The following is a 17,550-nucleotide window of genomic DNA, read 5'->3' on the forward strand; positions in this document are numbered from 1 at the left end:
ACGGCTGCATCTGTAACCATCTTGGATATCAAGTTCTGCCCTTGGGTTTCACTTGGAGGGAATTCACTGGCTGGCTCTGAGAGAATATACTGTCCTATGTACAGCACAGAGAATCAGTGGAACTGGACCCAAAAGCAGTTAAGTGGAATAGGACCCACTGTAAAGTGATGATGCTTGTCTGTGTAGATCCACCCTTTTTTCAGGTAAACAAAACCTACAGGTCTTAGACCTATAATATTTGGGGGTTGCCCAGTGCCAGGAATGGTGGCTGTTTTTACCACTATGGAGATGCATCTCTTCCATTTTTATCAGCATTTGAGGAGATGCCTCTGGTGTGTCTGTGAAAGGCTGTCTTACTGAAATCTGAACTTTTAGTGGAAGCTGACTAACGGTACAAGCTTCATCTGCCCTCACAGCTGCATTCTGCAGACAGGAACAGGTCCAGTGTAAAAACAAAAGTAATTTTAAAATGCAACTGAACCTAATCAGAATAGTTCAGTGTTAGCTGTTGTTGCTTCAGGTACACATGAAAGCATTGCTCTCCTTGGTTACCTAGATGCTTGCCTGTAATTAGAAAGACAGGCTATAGTATCTGAGATGTAATAATGAGACTGCTTCCTGCAAGCCAGATGAACCATGTCTTACTGTACCAGACATACTCCCTGCTCACTGTTGGTGCAGTCACAGAGTACGACCTTCACTGTTTTGCAAGCAGACTTCAAGGAGGATGTAAACCTGTACTGGGAAGAATTCAAAGAACAACGGGCACGACCAGAGGTCTAGGAAATACTATCTGAGGTTGTTTAGTACGAGTGGAGACAAGACAAAGGGATACATCTCAGTGAAGGTATAAAGGAACAGTACAGAGAGGAAGGTAATAAAATGCTTTCCATGTCCACAGTGGTGTCCCCGGTGTTAGGAAAAGAGACATAAAATAGGGACTTTGAGAGGTTACCAAAGCCCAACACCCCCATGTCAAAACAGGACGGGCAGACGCTTGCTCTTTCCTGACTTTTCAGTGTCCGAGACAGCATCCCACCTTCAGCCTATTCCAGTGCTTCACTGTTAAGCCCCCTTTGCGGAAAGCTAAGCCTAATTCTTCACTTTTTACCTATGGTAAAGGATTCACCTGTTTTATTTTTCCTCACTTTAGTGATACCTGGGGACACTGAGACGCTTCGATTCCTTTGGCCGGAGCCACTCCCAGCGCGCCTTCCTGCCCACAGGGAAGAGCTCTGTTACGGTGGTGTCTGCCTCTCCAGACTGCTCCTCTCGTTTCTGTAGAACGTGTTGCTGCCATTCCCCAGCATGTTCAGACAACCCTTCCTGTAAAGGGGGGGGCTGTAAGAGGAGTGGGGGGAGTAGATTTTGCCGCCGACATGTCGAGGCCCTCCTTGCCAGCGACCGCGCCGGGGCGGGGACTCGAACATGAGTCCCACCTCCCTGCCGCCGTGCTCCGGGAGTGGAGGAGGTTTGTCCGCCGCAGGCCACCGTCTCCTGGCGGTGAGCTGCCGGGCGGGTACAGCGGCCGCGGGAGCCGGAAGAATTGCTCGCGTGTATCGTCCGCCAGCGCCGTCCGCCGCCTTATCCCGTCCCCGCCTTATCCCGTCCCCGCCATGAGCGAGAAGGGCGAGCTGGACCTCACCGGGGCCAAGCAGAACACCGGCATGTGGCTGGTGAAGGTGAGAAGCCGCCGGCGCAACCTAAGGCCCGGCCCGGCGCGGCCTGTGGCGACTGGGCCTACCTCACCCCACCCACACCGTGCTCGGGCTGGCGGCTGACGGGTCTTGCGGAAGAGGCCGGGTGGCAGAGCGGAGTGGGGCCGTGCCGTGCTTGGAGCGCGGCGGGAGCCGGGGTTGCCCGTGTGAGGCTTCCCCTGTGCCCCGGGGCTGAGTCGCCCCCGTTTCCCGTCTGGTGGGCGAGGGGCTGGGCGAGTAGCGGGACGCGGCGTCTTCCTGGGCAGCTGCCGCGGCACACAGGTTCACAGGATGGTTTGGATTGGAAGAGGCCCTGAAGATCAACTAGTTCCAATCCCCCTGCCTTGGGCAAGGATACCTCCCACTAACATGGAACTCCCCAGGGAAGAGTGGGCTACCTTCGACCTGCCCTTGGCTTGGCTTTAGTAGGGGTAACAAACATGGTACTGTAACTTTTGTTTTCCCAACACCCTCGAAGTCGGTGAAAGTTTGAGTGCTCCCAAATTCATATTCCGGTTAAACAAATAAACAAAAAAGCCACAGGAAAACCCCGAAGAAAATAAACGCCTTTGTCTCATCACTACAGCTCACCTCGGTGGTATACAGTAGTATAGCTATAGTGAAAGTGCTATGAAAAGGTGAAAATGCTATGACAAAAGTCAAAGCACCTATCTGGTGCGGGCCCACACTTGCAGCTACTGCCGACTTGTCAGCTCTCTTCCATGGAGGGGCTTTCTGTCAAGGATGGCTTGGCCCCTTCTGCTGGACACAGCAAGCACTCGTTCAGAAAAGAGGAGACTCATAGCTGAGGTGGGGGAATATGTGCCTTATCTCCCTTCTTGTCCTCTGTGGATTTGCCCCTATTTTTCTAGTCCTGTGTTTCCTCTGTCTGGGAAGAAACGATAGTCTCCTCCTCTTCCTGTTTTGGGGATATAAGGAACAGGCTCAGACCATCAACTTGAAAGACTCTGTGGGGACATGTTGTACCCAGATACTGGTCCTGGGTAGTGAAGGGCTGTGACACAGCCCATATTTCAGCTACCAGAATATGTCATTGTGGCCCATGAAAGTGGTGGGGAGTTTCAGACTTGCTTTGCTCTCTAAAAGTTCTGGTGGTGGGTGGGTCATTACATCTGACTTCCTCTTTCGTACTGACACCTGAATGTCTGGTTTTGTGAAACCATAATGAGCACTCCATAGTGCTCTAGTTGTAACAGCTTATCCAGGACGGTAAAAATGAAAGCTGACAGCAGAAAGCTGTGGAAGTGTATCATGACATATGGAGTGACAGGATGATAAATGGCAGATGAAAGTCAGAGTAGAAAAGTGTAATCTGATGTGCACAGAGAAAAACTATACTAATTATACATACACAGCAATTGTTTCTCAGCTGGTTGTTGTCATTCAGAAGGAGGTTTAGCTTTTCAGTAGATGTGGATAACTCCTTAAGAATGTCGTGTCAGACGAGCAGATTCAACATTAGGCATGATTGCAAAAGATACAGAGAACAAAAGAGAAAATATTGTGCTATCATGTTGCCTGTATCTTGAATATTGTGTGTAGTTCTGATCTCATCTTCCCCATTGTGGAAGTTATAAAGTGGACCTCTATAACCTGTATAGAAGCAGTGCAGAGAAGCACACGAGGGGTGATCTGAGGAACAAGGAATGGTGGCTATGGAGGGAACTCCTATATATGTTGTTACCTATCAGGCTGGCAAGATGATTGAGTGGAAATCTTACAGAGGTCTGAAGGCATGAGTAGTGTTACAGGTGAATAAGGAAGAAGTGAGTAGGGAAGGGTCAGCTCGGACACAAGACTTGGGAGTGTGTCAATTCATCTGATGGGACTCAGAGCAAACAAAGCGGTACCATTTTGCACAATATGTAGTTAAATTTTGAAAGCTGTGAATGTCAAAACTGCAGAAGCTCAGAAAGCCATTAGGCAGATTCAGGCGGGAAAATCATATTGAGGGATTAAAAATAAATATGTTTCCATATCCCAAGGTTTCTGAGTAAAAGATCCTAGAAATTAGAGAGCATGTTGGAGAAATACCTCTTCTTCTTATGTTCTCCTCTTCCTCTGAAGCACCCACTGTTGACTGCATTTGGAGGCAGGGCCCTGAATTTGCTTGTCTTTTAGGCTGATGTAGTTTGGTGTTTCTTGAAGCAAGACAGGAATTTTCAGGCATGTCTGTGCTTATGGTTGATGCCACTCAGCACAGAGCCTGGGAAAACTGGTCTAAAAGGGACACGTAAATATTGCTCTTCCAAGTAAGTGTTAATCTAAACCTTCATGCACATGATCTGAACTTATAATTTGTCTGCCGCCTTGAATAATAATGGTGATTAAAAAAATATTGTGAAGTTGCCAATGTTAATAGCCATAGCAAGGGACGTGCAAGATTTTATCTTTTGAATTCCTTCAGACCTGGAAACAACCATCCTTGTTACTAGGACCTTCAACACACACAGAGGCATGACAGTGTGTAGCACCTGTACTTTTTTGTCTTTTTCTGTGTAGGGTAATAAGGCTGAAATTATCCTTTGTTTGAGGGAGAGAGCAGTCAGTTCTGCTGGAATAAAAAATCTAGTTTATTTAATTTCCTTTTAGCATATATTGTGCCAGCACAGGAAGTATTCCAGAGAGACTACTTAACAGGCAATAAAGAATGTAGTGAGGAGTCTTTTAGAAGCATGAGCAGTAAAAGGAGGTACCAGCAATTGAGTTGCTTTAGTACAAACTCAGAAAGCAGCTCAAATATTTTTTCTGTGTTTTCAGTGAAAGCTAAGATAAGGAAATATTATAAGAACTGCTGGTTATGTGCTTGTGATAAAGCGAAGCCCATTTAGTGTTAACCATTAGAATTTTTTTTTTTTATTGCCTGTGTGGTGGTTTGGGTTTTTTATTTATTTATTTAATCTGCTGCATTGATCTATATTTAGAAAGATGATATCTTTATATAATTTCTTTTTGGATGTTCAAAGGAAAATGAATACATAGATGCTGACATCAGCCTTACTCAGTTTCTGATGTACATACTGCGTATGGATTGCTATATAGAGAAAGAACTGATTAAATTTCACACAGAAAATTGGAAGTGGTTTGTTACAGAGGGGGGCTGCTTTGTGTTTTTTGTTCCAAAGGCAGATAGAAAGCTATGAATAAGCTGAAAGATGCGTGGAGCAGGGGCCCTCATGTCATATCCTACCTGCAGGGTGCCTGGTGTACTGGAGTGCAGGTGTTTGTGTGATATGAATAGCAAGTAGAAAGCAGCAGTGTGAAGAGGTCTTGGAGTGAGTGCTACTTGGTACGTCAGATTTCTTCTCGTGATTAAATTATATGGGTTTCTGAGAGAATAGTGTTCTTTCCTACAAATCCCACAATAAAGGCCACTTGTCTTGAAAATGTTTAATAGTCTTTTAGTATGTGAGGTGCTCTGTCCACAAGGCAGTTTTTCTGTGGGTATATATTCTTCAAAATCCTGCTGTGGGATCTTTGAATATTCTTTCTGCTCTTTCTGTGAAAGCTGGTCACCCTTGTTTTCTGTATGTTCTTTCAAGGAGTATTAAGAGCTTGAAACCCAACTATTCTCCAAATGTTAAACTTTCATTACTTTAAAAGAAAGTGGCAAATTAACATATCTGCAGCGTGTAAGACTATTTAATCATTCCTGTGATTGTTTACTCCACTAGTGTGGAGCTACAGAATTTAACGTGTGTTTTTGAGAGAACCATCTGGTTTTAGCGGAAGTATCTGTGTATAGACGTAATCCTTTGATCAGAGTCCTTCACATCCCTTTTTCTTCCCCTGCATAGCCCTTGACTGCAGGTAGGCCAGCAGAAAGATTATTAATTGCATTCTTTGAGACCATTTCCCATGCAGCTGAAAGAAGGAGGACTGATCTGCAACCTCTTAATCTGAAAAAAATCCCTGTCTGACTACATTATGTAGCAAGTCAGTGATTTTAATAGCATAGGAGTCCTTCAGTCCTTGTCCACTCATACTCAGTGTGTGTCTACCTTATTACCTGGCAATATAAATTAGATACAGATTAGGTGCGAGCACATAGTACTATTTCTATTGAGTCAGTTGGAGCACATGTCATAGCATTTATCTTGGCTTTAGAAAGAAAATGATAATCTGATCTGGCATGAATCCAGTAGAAAATCCACTGTAGAAAATTGCCACTTTGAAACCTGTGGGGAAAAAAATCTTTATTCATAGATTGTGCCAATTCATGGATTTCTGTTTTGCATTTGTGGCTTTTTTGACCCAGTGTTAGGACTTCATGGATACCTGGACTGACATTAAGTTTGGCTGAGCAGATGGAGGACCTCTGGATTTTTCTAGCTATTGCACAGCACTTCATAGGGTACTGTGAGACCAAAGAAAGTGCTAAGCACTGGTACTGTGATGCTTTCTGAGGTTTTTTTGAAGAACAGGTAAATGTAAATTGCTGTTTGTCACCAAGTTCTTGAAACAGAGTCTTTGCCTTCTGAGCTGTGCAGTGCAGCTTGGCTTATTTCACTCTATGCAAGACTATGATGTGCCTCTTTGCTACTTGAAACAGAAAATGCCACAGGCATAACTTAGTACTTTCTCGCTGTCTGTGTCTCACACCATTTTTCTGTGTGGGCATAGATGTTTTCAGTTGCTGTGGACTGTGTGAGCCAGAATAAACTTTTCTGTACCAGTAAAGAACATTGCTGCAAAATTACAGAATTACAGATTGTAGATTTGTCCTGATGTGTCATGAGCATATGAAGAAAAAAGTTAGAAAGTTCCTGTACTGGAATACTGTAGTATGTGATGTTGGAACAGTAAATGTTTTTTCTTTAACAAGTCACTGTTTTGCTAGGCACTGAGACTACTGTAGGTCTTTAAGATGATCTTCTCACAACAGCCACTGCATCTTTATTAGAAAGAAAGAGGTTAGAAAGAAAGAATAGTAGCTTCTCTTAGGCTGCTTTCAGCTCTTCCCTTTAGAAAATAATATGTAGGTTTCATATCACTTGAACGTGTTACATTTAAACTAGATGTGAGATTGTCCCGTATTGCCTCAGATCTGTATTCCATCCCTTGATGTGCCACAGTATTTCTACATCTCATAGCTTGTGTGTAGGGGAAAAACTGCTTGAGTCTGTCATTGTTGTGCTAATATGTTGTGTCCAGTCTTTATAAACAGCCGTCATAGAAAAGACAGCCAGAATTGCTGAATGGTGGTGATGGGGAAACTGTGATTTGCAAATCCATGTGATCTGCAAAACACTGTACTCTGTGCTTATAACTGATTGAGCTGTCTTCTTATAAGGAAAGGTAAAAATGGCTGCAACTTGATGGCATGTAGTGAAGCTCAGAAGATAGACAAGTTCCTCGTTCCTCTGGGGATAAACTGCTCGAGGCTTGAAGTGCCTCGCTAGGGCTGGATGCATGGACATATGAGCTGAGGTGGGAATTCCTCTCTGGGCAGGCCACCTTTTGAACTGTGCACTCATACAAGTGTTGAGATTTATAGGTGTTCATCAGCAATAGCACCTTATATCAGAACAAACACTTATCATTTGATTTCACAGATAAATGTCATTTTTAAGCTTATTTGTAAGGAGAATCAGGGTAACTCTGTTGAGCATGGGACACATTCTCTAAACATTACTCTGTCCAGAAAAAAGAAATGCTGTTGCTGCTGTACAGAGCTGTGCATGCATCATCACATCTGGGACACATGTGGGAGTCTGAGGAGCACAGGCGTACGTACGTGGGCATATGGCACGGCGGCAGCAGCAGCAAGGCGCTGAGGCAGGCTGTGGAAGTGCACTGGTTCTTGGGGTGCACTTTACCTCGCAGTAGTTAGCTGGTACATTTTTGGCCAGAGATTGAACCACGACAGGTAGGCTGTGATTTCACCTAACAGTACATTGATGGGAAAAGAGGAGAAATGGGTCCACTTGGAAAGACAGCTTCCAGCTTGTTGGTTGGTAAAGGAGGTGCCTTTATTGTCTATTGAGCCCAGGTCACCCAATGCTGCTGACACCAAGACCTTTGTAACTGAAGGAATTTGTGTGGAGATATGTCCTTGAAGCTTGGAGCAGCTTTTATTTCTTGAATGTATGAGGTTAAGCAGGGCTCCTTGTTCCTATCCCTGCACTGACCTCTGCTTTGTGCAGCCATATCCTGGCCTGCATCAAAAGGAGCATGACCAGCAGATTGAAGGAGGTGATCCTGTTCCTCTGCTCTTGTGAGACCCCACCTGGAGTACTGTTTGCAGTTCTAGTGTCTTGAATGTAAGAACTACATGAAGCTGTTGGTGCAAGTCCAGAAGAGGGCCACAGAGGTGCTCAGACAGCTGGAGCACCTCTCTTCTGGAGAGGGTCTGAGAAAGTTGCGCTTGTTCAGCCTGGAGAAGAGAAGGCTCTGGGGAGACCTTAGAGCAGCTTCCAGTACCTAAAGGGAACCTCAGGAAACCTGGAGAGGGACTTCTAACAAGGGCCTATAGTGACAGGACGAGGGGGAATGGCTTTAGAATGAAAGAGGGTAGATTTAGGTTAGATATAAGAAAGAAATTCTGTCCTGTGAGGGTGTTGAGGCACTGGAACAGGTTGGCAAGAGAAACTGGCTGTCCCATCCCTGGCAGTGTTCAAGGCCAGATTGGATGGGGCTTGGAGCAGCCTGATCTAGTTGAAGATGTCCCTGCTCATTGCAGGGGAATTGGACTAGATGAGCTTTAAAGTCCCTTCCAACTTAACCCATCCTGTGATTCTGTATTGTCTACTATATTTAGTTCATATTGTAATATGAAGTGGTCAGGGTAAAAGCATTTAAATGTATACACATACACGCTTTATACAGAATTTTAAAATCTGCTTTTTTTGAGATCTGTATTCTTTTCTTAGGTCCCCAAATACTTGTCACAACAGTGGAATAAAGCTTCAGGAAGAGGTGAAGTGGGAAAACTAAGGATTGCCAAGTAAGCCTTTACTGTACCTTTACTGGTTGCATTTTATGGAAGTTACCTGTGGTAAAATAGACTATGTTGTATCTCTTATAGTACGTAACTCTGTTTCTTGCAAATACTGTGCATATTTCTCTGATACCTGAATGGCACCTGCTTGTGTAGTGATTATGAAAATAAATTATATATTATATGAAATTGTAGTGGGGAGTGGTTATGTGATGTTTGATTTCTGAAACTCAAGAAATATGCACAACTAGCTGGAGAATGTTCTTTGACTTATATGTGCTATTTTGCTGCTTCTGTTCTCACCTGCTGACTTTTCCCATTTATTCTTGGGCATCAGCATGACAAAAATAAAAAAATACTAAGCAGCTCAGGAGTGAAGATGAGTAACAAAACTAGAATTTGAATTTGCTTTTTTATCAGGGAAGCTAAACTTGTGGAATTAGATTATGGAAACTAAAACATTAAATATTTTCTTTTGCAGAAATCAAGGAAGAACAGAAGTAAGTAATTATTAAATACAGAGGCTGCGAATGTGTTACATTTTGAATTCTGAAAAATTGTTTAGAACATGCTAGTTTCTATTCATGTTTATTCATGCTGGTTTTCTGTTTCATGTTTAGAACATGCTGGTCACATATTTTTTGCTACACCTGTAATGAAGCATTATACCAGAGAATCAGATGTATCAGAGAATCTACCCATATGAGCTCTGTCCCTGGATTTTCCGTGGTCTCTGTTCTCTAAGTTTGTTTACCCATCTGTAGCAGCAGTCATATAGCAACCTTCTCTCGAAACATTTTGAGATGTGTTAGTGCAGAAGGCTGTCAGAACTAAGAAGGATGACAGTAAAGCAAAAGAAATTGAGATGGAAGGTTTGCAATTTCAGAAGGTATTCTATTATATATTTGGAATTTGGTCCTACTAAATATAAAGCAAATTGAAAATTGTTCTGCATGCAAAGGTAACTGCTTTTATTAGCAGCCTCAGTGAATGAGAGTAACTTCCTATATCCTTTACAGGAGGTAAGGGAAGTTTCATTAGTTAGAATTACTTCAAATGCCACATAGGCCTGTGGAATGCCACATAGGCATTGGAAGAAGCTGTGGACAAAAAAAAATGGCGGGGAAGCAAGCTGCATTTGCTGTTTGGTTACCTGGCCAAATTCTTTTCAGAACGAGTGGAGAGAGTTCTACTGGAGGTTTGGATGTTTGGTCTCTTCTATGCTAGAATGTGAGCTAACCTTCCTGATTTAGTGAGCTCCACACCAAAATTTATGAGAGCCACAGAACTCATTTTGCAGTCCGTGTAGAGCCATGTGGTGAAGAACCCCATGAGAAGAGATGGCTTCCTGGGGACCCTGTTGCTGCATGGCAGAATGAGGCTGTAGCAGAATTTACGGGAAAAGCACATAGCCAGCCAGAAATAGCCCTCTTCAGGTCTCTTGCTGTGTCCTGCAGCTAAAGATTCTGGCTACCCAGTCCTCCCAGTACCTCCTCAGCTCCTGTATTGGGCATACAGTGTAAACAATAGTAAAAAAACTATATTTAAGCCTCTGCATGTGATTCAGGAGTCTTCGGACTAATGACACTTGTTGTGGTACGTTAGCAATTTTTCTGGAACTCAGCTGTGTGAAACATTTTAAAGCACTCATACTGAGCAGTGTCTGGAAACCTATTACGCTTTACATTTTAATAAGTAAAATCAAGTTCTCTGATTTCAGGAGGAAGTAATTTACAATTTTTTTAAAAGATGAGTAGATTTTAGTAAGTATATGAAAGCTTTGAATTCTGTATTTCAATGAGAGATCAATATAGTAAGACTCTTATCCCAGTCATTATGTTTTTGCAATTAAAATGTGCTATACTACTTGTGTTTTCTTTCTTTTTGTTTCCCATAACTCGTAAAGCTGAGTAATTGAGTCTGTTTAGTAACACTGTGGTAATTGTGACTGTTAGGTGTCATTTACTTTGAATGAAGAGCTTGCAAGTATCAATGATATTGGAGGAAAACCTACATCAGTCAGTGCACCAAGGGAACATCCATTTCTTTTGCAAAGTGTGGGAGGACAGACCTTAACAGTGTTCACAGAAACTTCAGTAGGTAAGTTAGAATTCAACTTATTTGTTACAATTCCAGTGTATTCTGTGATTCTGTGACATGGTCGTATTACATGGTACAGTAAGTTCTGCAGACTGCCTTGTGTGTAGCTCCTGTGTGCTTTAAGGTTTTCTACTGAAGTTACATGGTCGTATTCTGGATGTTCTGAGGCAGGAAGAAGGTATCTGCAGAACATATCTCATTGTCTGCAAAAGATATCTCAGTTTCAGGCACTAAAGTTTTGGTGTCCCTAGAAGACAAATAATAGTAATACTTTCTGCTACTTCTGTGTGACAGAAAGCTACAGCATGACAACCTTCTAAGTTTTTGATGTTCATAGGCTGGCAAGTAATTGCTCTAACGGCAGTGTGTCATTTTATCAGATAAATGAGGGAAGGAGAATTGTAACTCACAGGACAGAGCTAGAATACGTAGTAAGTTTGACCTTAAAAATCTATTTAAAGATTTAATGGCTGAGCACTGAGATATTAAAGTACAAATAGCTTGGCTGTCTCAATTGTGTTTAGAAAGCCGAGCTCTTGCATGTTTAGAAATGCAAGCTTTTATGCTACAACTCAGGCACTTTTCATTTGTTATCATCCCTTTCCCTGAAACTAATGTAATTGTGTTACTGGTTTCTCACTTAAAAAAAATTGTATTTTAGAGTGTGTAACTTGCAGCACTCTAAGAATAGTGAAGTTTATAATTCATAGATTGCAAATGTGAAAAGAGATAGGGAGCAAGTTTTCAAGAATGTTGCAAACAGTTTAGCAGTGCCTCATCTTTTTTCAGTTCTCTGTGCCTTAACCTCAGAATGCTTGATGAAGGTTTTGATTTTAGGTGTGAAGATGTATTTAGCATTATTTGGTGACTTTTGCATGTTTGACGCAAATCTCATGGGATTTTGATTCCCAAGACACCTTTTGATACAAAATATTGCTTCAAAAACCTCTGATGGTAACTTAAGCTGCAGTGGATGCATATGCTTAACTAGAATGTGGAATATTTATCATCAATTAGAATGAAAGTCATTCGAATGTTATAACAAGAAGTTGCCTATTTATTTCTGGTTTACCATCTGTAATACCAGTATCTCAAAAACTTTAGGTACTTAGAACCTGTCCAATCTTTATGTAATCAACTAAAAATTTTGCATTTCTTAGCAACTAGAAAAAGTTATTCAAGGACCATGGATCTGTTGAGTAGAAGTTATTATATTAATTGGGAGCAAAGGGTAGTTACTGACATCAGAAATGTTTGGAATGAAGCACGGAATAAGCGTAGACCCTGTCAAAATTGTTTTTACTTGAGGTTAGCAAGCATAACATGCAGTCAGTGAGTTTTCATGAAACTTGCTTAAATGCAAAATGGCTAAAATGTGTTGCTGTTGTGTTAAAGCTGGCATTGGCAGCACAATCGAAAATAAACTTTAATGTGCTTTTCTTGCATGACTTTTTTTGGTTGTAAAGATGAGTATGGCACAGATACTCCAAATTCCAATCAGATTTCTTACAGACACCATGTTCCTGTTGTGTTTAAATGTGTATTGCCAATATGTTTTGAGCTCCAAAGCCAATTTCAACAAGATTTGTAGTGAATTATGGCTAGTGTGAAAAAACTAGTGTCTGAAGAGTGGAACAAAACTATATGGCTGTCCCAACTGAAAGAAAGTCTGCTACTCTATTGGATGCCAGAAAGTCCACATGGGAAAAACCACTATAATTATATCAAGCATGCAAAAAGACTCAATAAAAACTTGCACATCTTTGTACATCAGTCAATCCACAGTAAGATGCAGTCACAAGAAATGGAAATTCATTAATTCTTACGTTCACAGACCAGTATTTTTCTTCAAATTAAAATTAACGTATTTTTGTGAAAAGCATTTGTAATCTGGTTCCGTTTTCTTTTGCAAAGTGCACCATGTTACAGTATCAAGATGCCAATTTGAATTGTGGGCCAAGGATTAAGCTGTTTTGGAACTGCAGATGGCATAGCTAGTGCTGCATCTGGAAGGATGCGTTTGAGGAATTATGCAAATGAAATATGAATAAAAAAGTGCTTCATGCACTGCTGACCTCAGTCAGTACCCTTCTGGAGAACTGAACTTACCTAAAATGGAGCAAATGGCATAAACCAGTTGGGTTTCTTCTGTAAAGGGTCTTTTTGGTGGTGGATTTGTTGGTTTGGTTTTGGTTTGGTTTTTTTCTTCCCTTTTTTTTTGAGCACATTAAAAGCCCTAAGATCTATTCAGTGTGCTGTTCTCTAATCCTGAGATCCTTGTGTTGTAATGGCCATCTTTTTTTGATGCTGTTTCAGAAAATGAGTGAGGGCTAACAAAGCTGCCTCTGAAATACTTTGTAATCTTGGAAGATGCTGCAGGGAGTTTACATATTCTGGATAATTGAGCACTTCACATTGACTTGTCAGGTCACTTAGAGCAAGCAAAAGAGATCAGATTTGAAAAGCAGTTTAGTTTTTCCTGCATGATGTAATTTCTAGACTTCTGAATGTATTTTCTGTGGGTTTTGTTTTGTCTTAGCTAAACTTGCTTCTAATACCTGTTGTAGTTGAAAGAAGTCCTGTCGCTCTTATACTGTGAAGCTCTTGACCTCCAGTGGTCCCATATTAGTTCATGGACATCAGCAGTCTCTTTTGAGGTGCCATTTGTTGTGTCCCAAGTGTAATGAATTGCAGTCTCTTGGTCTGCAGTGTGTAGTAGATCTAGGCTAATATAAAGCTGGGTAAAGCGGGTTCCATCCCAGATACTATTAAAAATCTGGTCTATGCTGGCTTTCGTACATGGTGCACTTTCTGTTTAGACTAACTGTGGGGTTTCTCCTATTTCTATTTCTCTTTTGAAATAGCTCTAGTGAATAATACAGAGTACAATACACTCCAAAAGTAGTAATTGCAAAATAACTGTCTACTTCCTTTGCAAGGCTGTTTGCACATGTGAGACGTTTTCATTGTCTTCATTGCTGGGCAAATGACTAAGACCTGCCATGGTGTTCCTGAACATCGGTTTAGCAAAGCTGGTGGGAAGTGTGGCTTCTGCAGAGGGATCCAAAGCACAGTTGTCTCTTGCTGTCTAGGTCTTGCTGTCTAGGCTGGTTTCAGTATTATTTCAGCATTAAATATGAACTACATTCTGTTCCATAAACATCACCATATGTACATCAACAGTTGCTATGCAACAATGCTATTTGTGCTTCCAGTCATTTTGTCTTATCTTTGTCATCAGCTATCATAGCTGTAATTTTTTGGGTGGGAGGAAAGGAGAGCATTTTGCATATATTTCAATATGTTGTATTGAAGAAAATGAATTTTTCTTATGTGTATGTAGCTAAGAACTACCTAGGGGCTTGATACAGGATATGTTTGGTTAAGACTGTGTTTTTTTGCTGAGCTTCCTACTGGCAGACACCCTGGCATAAGGAAGTGCTATAATTTGACAGTTTCATTCTTGGTTGAAGGAATGGGAACATGCTTTTGTTAAACATTTAACAGCAAACTTTTCTGGTTGTGGTTATAAATTAATTCCCTTACTGCTTTAATTGCCTGTTGCTTAATTTTTCTGCCAGCAGGTAGTTTTGGATTGCTGGCTCTGAATATAAATAAAAAATGCAGCTATTTTATAGATAATGATACAAGTTTCTTACTGAGCTAGTTCTTAGAAAAAATGTGCTACTAATGTGACTTGGGAAAACACAGACCTTGGCAGGCAATTGCATCTCTAGCTGTAAAGGACTGATGGGCGGAGAGGAAGGTTTTACACTGTAGGCACAAATAAAGTATAAGCTATTTCTGTAAAGTTGGGTGAGATGACTCATTTTATTGAAGTTTTTAACATATCTTCACATGTCCTCCTTCATAAGTGGGGTTGCCTTAATGCCTATTTCAGTGACTTTAGATTCCTTCATGCTCATTCCATCGTGTGGAAAGCACAAAATGTTCAGAGAATTCCATTGACAGAATGACTAGCAGGCCTTTGTTTCTGAGCAGCATTCATGCATGGATTGTCTCACTGTTTCATGCTTCACAGAGGATTGCTATCTCTTAACATTGCGTCCTTCTCCAGTTTTCTGAACCTTCTCTTCTTTCAGAATCTCAACTCATGAAATTAAAATTTTTTTGTATTCTTGTTCAGTAATACACATAACTCTACCTGTATACCTTAGAACAGCTCCTTTATTCTCACACTTTTTGAATATTCTCCCCTTGTTTTGGGTTGATGTTTTGTTTTTTTCCTTTATACAGCTTCTCATATAGGAAGGATCTTTTTCTGAGTTTGTTTATCAATCACAATTACTGTATAATGTGCAATGTGCAATTGTATTTCAGGGAAAATGAATATTCAGAGGGTTTTATTCTGTATTTTGTATATTTGTATTTTGAAATATCAGATATATATTTTGCATATTTGTATTTTGAAATATCAGCCATTTAAAGAAATGTGAAATGAAGAACCCTATGTAAAATCCCAGAACGATGTTTCCTTCTTTTGTTAAAGCAGTTACTCCTTTAATTACATTTAATTATTTCCAGTAAAATATGTAGTGCTCAGAATCTTGATGCTGTGTAATATTACTTCCAATCTTATTAGATGAATGTTTGACTTCTCAAATTTCTCATCAATCTACTATTTAGGAAATAAACATCCCTCCTTCATTGTTCTGTCATCTTAGCTCTGCCTGCCGAGGAGTTTTGATATATACCTGTCTACTTCAACAGGACTTTCCAGTTGTCTCTGTTCAGGCTGTCTCTTAAGCACACATTTCACTCTCCAAAATGCTTTGGGATCTTACTTAATGCTTGTTTGTTCCTCTATGTACTTCAGTCTTTTACGGACTGTTAGCAGAAGAAAACTTAACAGCAGCCTCATGATCAAAAGAAAGAGGAGCAACAGCAGCCTTTCAGATCTCTGGCTTTTATGCAGATTTCCAAATATTTGTGAGGATCATAAAGAAGATGCAACCCATGATCAGAAAAGCAGAATATGACTCAAGCCAATCTAATTACACACAACGTTTTGATGGGGCAGAATTCCATATATATTATTGTGACATATGGTCCATTTAGAAAACAACTGGGACTGCCTACGTCAACTCTCTCCTCCATCTCTAAAAGATTGAAATTATATTTATTTACTTCATATGAGTGTTGTGAGGTTTAACAAATTACTGCGAAGTGTGTTCAGCTGGCTGGCAGGGGTAAGCTAATTTTCTTTTCATTTTTGTTATTAAAAATATAGGCTGTTAATTCTTGTACAAATTTAAACAATTGAGATTGGCTGCACAAAATACATGGTATGGTAGAATGAGCTCAGTGTGATAGGAATAGAATTGGCTTTCTGCCTAATTCACCGACTTAAAATTTCTTTATTTCTTTAAGTCTCACTGATTGTGATAAATCCCCTCTCCTCCCCCCCACGAAAAAACAACTCAACCCTACAAGTAACAACAAAAAATATCCCAACCAACTTGCTGACATTTATCTGTGAATCTTGCATGTTGTGGAGGAGGCTGAGCAGCTATAATCTGCATTGATAAAATATATTTAATAGACAATAGTACAACTTCCTTCACCTTCTTCATTGTATTAGTACAGAAAAGATTTTTAAAGCAGAGACTTTTTTGTTATGATTGTGACCTAATCATAACAAAAACAAATTGTCCAATGATGAGGAAAAAAACACCACTTTTTTGCAAGGCTTAAATTTTGTCTGGTTTTTTTGTGTCTGCTGTTGAGGACAGATTCTGTTGATACATACAAGCAAGCACATGCACTCCCCCTGTAGACATGATATACATTTATTGTTATTTGAATCAGAGATGCTATTAGCAATTTTGATGTCTTATGCAGTAGCTTTGGTTAGGTAGCTAGTCTTACATTGAAGCAGAATTTAAAAAGAAACAGTTTTGAATCCAGCTGCTTCTTACATTTCAGTTCAGTCAGGGGTTGATATCTTAGTATGTTTGCATATTCTTCATTATGTCCTCTTTGCTTCTTGTGAGTATACTAAACGTTTCCTTGATTAAGTTACAACTGAGTTAGGATATTGGTTAGGTAATAACACTATGTTCTAAGTGTGCTAAATGCACACAAAAAATAATGTCAAGGAAAAGATACATGTTTTTCTGTAAACAGGCTATCCTGCGTGTATATCTGAAAGTTGGCAGGGATCTTAACTTGCTTTGTGAATCCTCATGGGTGGGAAGAGGCCATATAATGATTTCTTGTTGGGAAAGCATGTTGCCTTCAGCTGCTAAGACAGCTACTGGTAAAGAAAGAAGGATCTGTGAGATACTGCTTTTTCCATTTGCATTAGTCCTCAGGCTGTCAGCCATCTCAATGAGAAAACAGGGCTATCAGCCGTGAAAGCCAGAGTCAGTGGCGTGAAAAAGGTTTTGTAAAATGTTTCGTGTTTTCAGTTCTGTTAATACCCAGCTTGTATATGGCAGAAATCATCAAACTAACTGAACTCAAAAATTACTTTCTGAGTTAGAGCAGTAATTCACTCTTGCCTGTAAGTAAATAGTCTGTAATGATAGCTGTGACATGTCTGAGTTGAAAGCTAAGGACAAGTATATTTTACCATTTTTAAACTGTATTTCAGATAAGTGAAAGTGTTCTTCTTTATTCTCTACCTTAGAAGATGTGTAAAAAGGAGAAATACAGGAGAAGCAGTCAAATTTCAGGTTGACAAATTTATGTAGGGTTTTAATTTCATAGGGCTTGGTAAGTATTAGAACTCAGTTTACCAAAATGTATCCACCTTCTGCCATTTCTTGA

The 17,550-nt window shown here is 40.5% G+C and overlaps 1 protein-coding gene across 1 annotated transcript in view; it reads left to right on the plus strand.

Moving 5' to 3' along the window:
* Positions 1–1,491: 1,491 nt before the first annotated feature.
* The window catches only part of GTF2F2 (general transcription factor IIF subunit 2), an 88,411-nt gene continuing 72,352 nt past the window's right edge, over positions 1,492–17,550 (plus strand). The window contains exons 1-4 of the mRNA XM_080612845.1: positions 1,492–1,682; positions 8,591–8,664; positions 9,140–9,158; positions 10,614–10,758. Coding sequence (XP_080468971.1) covers positions 1,617–1,682; positions 8,591–8,664; positions 9,140–9,158; positions 10,614–10,758 — 304 coding nt within the window. The 5' untranslated portion in view covers positions 1,492–1,616. The remainder of the gene's footprint in view (positions 1,683–8,590; positions 8,665–9,139; positions 9,159–10,613; positions 10,759–17,550) is intronic.

The sequence above is a fragment of the Psittacula echo genome, assembly GCF_963264785.1.
Source record: "Psittacula echo genome assembly, chromosome: 3".
Classification (NCBI taxonomy): domain Eukaryota; kingdom Metazoa; phylum Chordata; class Aves; order Psittaciformes; family Psittacidae; genus Psittacula; species Psittacula echo.